We start from the raw sequence: 6,398 nt of genomic DNA, 5'->3' as shown, positions 1-6,398 counted from the left end.
TCTCTGCCTGCACGTCTGATCGCAGCACGCCGAGACGACAGTGATGGCAGGCAAAATCGCTTTGCCACTCCAGCAATTCATTTCATCACTGGACAATACGTGTCTGCCAAAGGTCCTGCAGGTTGTCTCTGGGGTTTATTTTCAAGGTAAACTTTGAGTGTGTGTCTGTGTGAATGAGTACAGACACAACTGGTTAATAAGGAATTGAGCAAAAGTAGCATGTCTGGTTTGTGCCGTGTCTGTATGTACAATACACTTTCTGAATCCCAGTAATCCCAGTTGTGTGGAATGCTTTGCTGTTCTTGATTGATTCTTATGTGATTAATATTATTTTTCCTGTTCTGTGCTCCGTCTTTGCTCTCCGTCTCTCTCAGGGTCTGTGTATGAACTCTCTGGGAGTGAAGTTTCCTTTTCGACGGGGGATCTAATAAAGGTGACTGGCATTGAGCTTCACTCTGTGAGCTGTAACGATGTCAGCAGCAACGAGACGTTCGAGCTCCCCATCAACCACACAGGTCGGTGTGTCTCTGCTGCACACACTGTGAGGCCGTGAGAACTTCTGTGTTTAGTTGCTGACAAACACTTTTGTTTTCTCAGGCCTGTTCAAGGTGGTTCCAGAGGAGATGCCGTACAGTACGCTAGAGGAGATGTTGAGTCTGAGGCCTGTGGGCCTGGATTCCTGCCTGCCCTTCACTTTCACCAGCCGCTCCAAGATAACCATTGACAATTTCACACTGGGAGCTGGGAGGGCTTTGACTCTGCTCTCCATTGAGCATCACGAGGGTAAGGAGGATCAGGTCCGCTGCCAGATAAAAGGACAACAGGAGGCCATAGCAGAAGTGTGCATCCCGCTGTCTTCCCGAGGGGAATTCTGTGAGTGTGAGAGCGACGAGTGCTTCACCCTGCAGAAGATCCTGTCCTCCGATGACCTGCGTACCCGAAGGTTCCGCCTCCTCAATCCCACTATATGTGACCGGTCATTCGTCATCAGTCCTATTTACCAGGTCCACGCCGTCATGGACTGTGAGAATACTTTTACTTTTCTTAAACTTGCATTTTAAAACAAGTGTTGGTGATGACTGACGAGATTGAGTAGCGCAGAGTCACTTTAATTGCCAAGTCGTCGCTCATGTGCAAAGGATTTGCTTTGGTGTTTTGGTGGAGAAAGAACACGGTGACAAGAAAAAAAAGATTACAGACTTCAATCTAACATAGAATTAATACATATTTATATAAAAACACAAGCAATGTATACAATACCAGATTACAGCAGTGCTAATACAAAAGTGAAATATGTTCCGATTTAAAAGAAGGAAATGAGTCTGCGAACCTAAGTGTCTCAGAAAAAAGGAGGAGAACTGGAATAAGTTCACTTTCATAGGGAAGCTGTCTGTGGTAACATGGTAACAGGTAAGAAAGGAGGCATTTGACTCCTGACCAAATGCCCATCAACCCTGAGCTTATATAATACGTCAGGTCCCGCACCAGAATAAAGACAAAATGTCTCTTTCAGTTTCACATCAATTATATAAAGTGCACTTCAACAAAGACATGACTAATGTGACTGTATCTCTCAGAACTTGTTAAGTGATAAACAGAAGAGACTTGAATAGACCGATGACGTGTGCGCTGTGAAACAACCGAGAATAACGTCATGTATTTTTACATTTATTTCATTCCTTAAAATAAAAAAAGCATGAGTAACAGTCCATATTACTCATCAGTAGTGAACACAAACTTTAACAACTCTAAGAATAATAATAATAGCAAAAGTCAAACAAACATCAAACCCAGTTTCTTCAAAGGGCAAAGTGTCTCAAATGAGACACTAGAAACATTGTTATTTTTTAAATTTCTTATAAGGGCAGTACACTGAGTTCTAACGTTCTAACAATATATTGTCAAATGTGATATTAGAATACGTAATATCATTTACACCAGTCGGTAAAGCTGTGTTCGAATTTGTCTCCTCAGAAGAGACGAGAGCCTCAGTTTACAGTTGTTCTTACTCATGTGTAAAAGTTTTAACTTATTACAACTTATAATCAAAACTTAATGCAAGCTGTAATATCTTATTCAGACAATGTTTTTTTTCTAAATGAGATCATTTGTGTGGTGCAAAACTTGCTTGCTAATTTTATCCTTTAGGCAAAAAACTATTTCCCAGAAACAAGTCTTTTTTTTTTTACTTGAATATATTATATGGATATTTGCAGTGTAAGCACTGCGCTCAGCCCCAAATAACTCTGGATTCATAATAGCCCGCGTTTCCCCTTTAAGTCTAATACAGATATATTGGATTTTTAAAACTTCTCACATTGTGACTCATTTTTTAAAAGATGAAAAACCATTGCAACCAAATTCAGAGAATAAATCATAACAGGAGTAAATTTGTGCTTAATGTGTTTGATCACACTGGATATCACTTTGAATTAGTTTGAGTATCTGACTCACTTACACCTTGCTGTGCACTGTATTCACCTAAAAAGCATAAACAGACTTTGCAACAAAAGCAGTTTCTGTTCCATTTTCAAGAGGTAGTTCAAGTAAATTAAACCTTTATATTGTTTTCATTGAAACAGAAAGTCTTCACATGTGTTAGTTTGGCTGCAGTCCTGTCTTTAGCCGACACTTTTTGTATTACTCAAACATTAATGTCTTGTCTCTGGCTGCTGCTCCTTTAAACAGCACAGCAGCCATTTTGGTGAGTCACAGTGGCTTCCTCAGTGTCAGGGTTCATGCTGGTTCACTATCACACTCTCCTGAATAACATGGACAGAACAAAGCATTCTTTAATATGATGAGTAACACGTGCTTTTCCTTTTAAATCATGTCAAAAGATGACGACAGCAGAAATGACTGTGGTTGAAAATGAACTCTAAAGTAAAAGCCTGGGGAAAAATGTAAGGGTTTTTTGATGGAGTTTTTCCTCACTCGGTGTGAGGGTCTAAGGACGGAGGGGGTCACTGCTGTACAGACTGTAATGCCTTGTGTTTCAGTACAGAAATGACCCATTTTCAGGATACTTTGATTAGCATTTATACAAAGTTACTTTACTTTCAGGCTTCAAAGACTTCCTCCACCACTGACGTTCCCTAACACAGTTTCTCCCGTTGTTTTTGTGCAGTGAGGAAGGATGCGCTGAAGTTTCCGTCCAGCTTAGAGGTGGATGTGATCGATGTCACAGAGCTGTGTAAAGATGTTAGTTTTGTGACCCCGCTCAGTCTGACCGAAGTCCTCTCCGAGCCGGATGAATCGTTCCCTTCAGTCGTGGAGATACAGGAACCTCCGGTGTCCCACTCTCTGTTCAAGTGCAGCTGGCTGACAGCGCTAAGCAAGAGCAAGCGACTGGTTTTCCACAAGACAGGAACCTCAGCCATGGTTCTGCTATCGAGCCTGAAGAGCCGCAAGGTGCAGCAGTACTTCCTGGTGTCTCAGCAGTACGCCGGACGTTTTCGGAGACGGCCAAGAGAGTTTAACTCCGTGTACGAGCTGTATGTCGCTTCAATCCAGACGCCAGGCCTGAGGGTCAGTGTGACGAGGAACTGCGAGGAGGTGGAGGAGGAGGGTGTGCCTGCCCTCAGTGTGGGGGAACAGCTGGAGGTTGTTCGCTGTCAAACAATGGAGCTGCCACTTGGAATCAGCCAAGAAGGGAAGCAATCAGTAGACGCTCTATTGTGTCATCGTCTCCAAGAGCCAGATGATGGAGATGATGGAGATGATGAGGATGATGAAGACGATGAGGAGGAGGATGATGATGAGGATGATGAAGACAAGGCCGCACAGGAAGATAAGAAAGACGAGCTGTCTCTGCCTCTGTACATGCAGGGTCACTTTGTGGAGGTACTCACAGACAACAAGAGGTACAAACTCAGGGATTTGGGAAAGCACTTTTGTTTGCCGCTGGATGTTAAAGTGGTGAGCCGTGACACCGGACTCGAGACTGATCCACTGGTTGGCCTAGCAGGTCTCAGAATAGAGGGGGCCATGTTAGAGCCCACCATCCAGGCCAGCTTCCCAAACAAGCCAAACCACTGTTTTCAGATCCCAACCCAGTGGGTCTCTATGTCTGTCTCTTACACCAAGGAGCCGTTGCCGTGGCCCAGCGACGAGTCCCCTAAATGCCACGTGGACAGAGTTACCGAGGTGACGGACTCATTCTTTTATGAATTTCGCAAACGGGGCAACACAGACGTAGCTCCTCCTCCTCGACCACCAAAGCGAAATCTGCCTTCTGTAGACCCTCATAAAAAAACATCAAAATCTCAGAAGAAATCCTCCAAGGGCATCAAATCCCACCAAAGAGCCGATGACAGTCCCAGTGCCCCAAGCAAAGAGTTGGCCAACTTGACTTTGAATACCAAAAGAAGGCCCCCAGCCCCGCCACCTCCAGTAAGTATAGCTTTCTGCTGTGTTCCCATCGTGCTACGGTTCCGTTTGGTACAGCATGATTTCCGATTTACGCAAATTGCCAGGGAGTGATGTTTTTTCTGTCGCCCAATCAGCTGACTGGATCGTACCATTTAACTCTGGTACCCCCAAGAAAAGGGTGCCTGGAAAATGGCACAGTTGGGGCCAGTTACAGTATTTTGGCACTATTCCTTTTGGAAACACAAAGAAATATGTACCATACAAACAAAACCACTCCAAGCGGTGGAAACAGGGCTTAATAGGTGGACCGCGGTCCAGATCCATACCCTCACACCGTCTAGATCAGTGTATTCAGTGAGTGAGAGACAAAGGAAGAAAGAAATAAACTGATACTCAGAGATAACTTAAGTAGCTTCACATGCAGAGAAAAAAATGTATTTACTCAATTAATTAAAACAAATTGTATTCCCTAAAATCAAACACTTAAAGGAAAATGCAATCCACTACCCCATTCTTAGAATCTCTTGTGTGAAGTACAAGAAGTGAGAAATCTAACTTTCAGGAAATATTAAACCACTCGAACCCCATGCAAATTCAAGATACTTCCGTTTTCTGAAGTGTATGTATTTTTAAATGCAAATGGTCTTTCTTTAACTTCCTCTCATTGTGCAGGACATCCCAGAGGATCAGCCCCCACTGCTTGCTCCCCGAAAGCACTTGGCAGCAGAAATGACGACAGGTAAAGCTCCGCTGAACACCTACGTGAAAATGGAGGAAGCTGCGAAGAAAGGTGAGCGTCTTTATTTTAAATATTATAGTTAAAAAAATGGACTTTTATGTTTGTGGAGAAATCTACATATGTTTGGATACATTTCTATATCTTAATATGATCTATTTTAAGTTATTTGGCTTTTGATTTTGTAGTTGTATGCAACGTCTGTTGTTCTATTATATGATTTTCTTTTCAATAGAAAATACAATAATATAATTCATCCAATTAAAAGCATTAGAGTTGACATATCAGGCATTGTTCATTGTCTTTGCCGTCTGTTTTTTACTGATTTTTAATCAATACAAACGTATAAAGTGTATGCTTCCTGTCCCACAGTGCCACTGATGGGGTGCACAGCAGATGTGGACAGTGACCATGACTATGAAACCGTGGATGATTCTCTGGTGGATCTGCTGAAGAAAGCACAAGAGACTGCCTTGTACTTCTAAAAATCTTCTTCCATCTTGAATTATTTTATGATGATGTAGCTAATAATAAGTCAAATATACAGACTTTTTTTTCTTTTTTACATACAATTTATGTGTACATGATTTAAATGACATGCCGAAAATGATTGTATTTATTTATCAACCGCGTATCTTTGAGGTGTGCAGTTTCAGTCATCCTGAGGTGTAGATGCAGAATTCTGAGGTCAAAGAACAGCACACGTGTAGAGCAGGTGGTGATCGGTGATCATGTTGACAGCAGTTTTTTTCTCACACAAACAGTTGTTGTTGAGACACCATCTTAGATTTTTAAATCCAAAAAGGAAACATTTAGTCCCAGCCCTTTCACCATGTGTTGATTTTATGGGGCCAAAGATTCAGCCGCACCGTGGAGTAAATCCACATTGTATTGATTTGTTTCTCTATATTTGCATTTATTCTAAAAGTCATTTCCTGTACGTGCAAACCTAACACAGAGGGTTTGATGCGAGGCCACTGTTAACCACAATGGTATCAAAATGGCAACTGCGTGTTCTCACATGTTCATGGGTTCTGTTGTTGCTTGCAGTACCGGAAGCCCCCACTAATAAACTGAGAGGTTTTTACACATCACATCAAATCTAGCTTGTTTCTTTGTGTGTTTTCATCAAGAGGAATCTATATGGTAAAAAGATGAGGACCAGAGACGGGGATGTTGTTTGTAAGGGGAAAGGGAAGTCACAATATGGTAATTTGTTAAATATGGTGTGAATTATAAAAATAAACTTTTCAGTCGAAGGTTTGGACACAACACTTCCTCAATCAAGTAA

At 42.1% G+C, this 6,398-nt stretch overlaps 1 protein-coding gene across 1 annotated transcript; it reads left to right on the top strand.

Moving 5' to 3' along the window:
* themis2 (thymocyte selection associated family member 2) lies at positions 1–6,208 on the top strand. Its single transcript, XM_044033350.1, has 6 exons — positions 1–146; positions 375–515; positions 598–1,023; positions 3,128–4,392; positions 5,044–5,161; positions 5,480–6,208. Exons 1-6 carry the CDS (start codon positions 44–46, stop codon positions 5,590–5,592), a joined length of 2,166 nt encoding a protein of 721 aa, XP_043889285.1. The 5' UTR covers positions 1–43; the 3' UTR covers positions 5,593–6,208.
* Positions 6,209–6,398: the final 190 nt, after the last annotated feature.

Source organism: Solea senegalensis, linkage group LG9 (assembly GCF_019176455.1).
Source record: "Solea senegalensis isolate Sse05_10M linkage group LG9, IFAPA_SoseM_1, whole genome shotgun sequence".
Classification (NCBI taxonomy): domain Eukaryota; kingdom Metazoa; phylum Chordata; class Actinopteri; order Pleuronectiformes; family Soleidae; genus Solea; species Solea senegalensis.
The sequence above is the reverse complement of the archived record's forward strand: the minus strand, read 5'-3'. Positions and strand labels throughout refer to the sequence as shown.

Excerpts from the sequence above, each read along its gene's own strand:
- themis2 (XM_044033350.1), top strand. The coding sequence starts at position 44 with ATGGCAGGCAAAATCGCTTTGCCACTCCAGCAATTCATTTCATCACTG. Across the intron at positions 1,024-3,127 it reads GGTCCACGCCGTCATGGACT|TGAGGAAGGATGCGCTGAAG; the intron begins GTGAGAATACTT and ends GTTTTTGTGCAG. Across the intron at positions 4,393-5,043 it reads CCCCAGCCCCGCCACCTCCA|GACATCCCAGAGGATCAGCC; the intron begins GTAAGTATAGCT and ends CTCATTGTGCAG.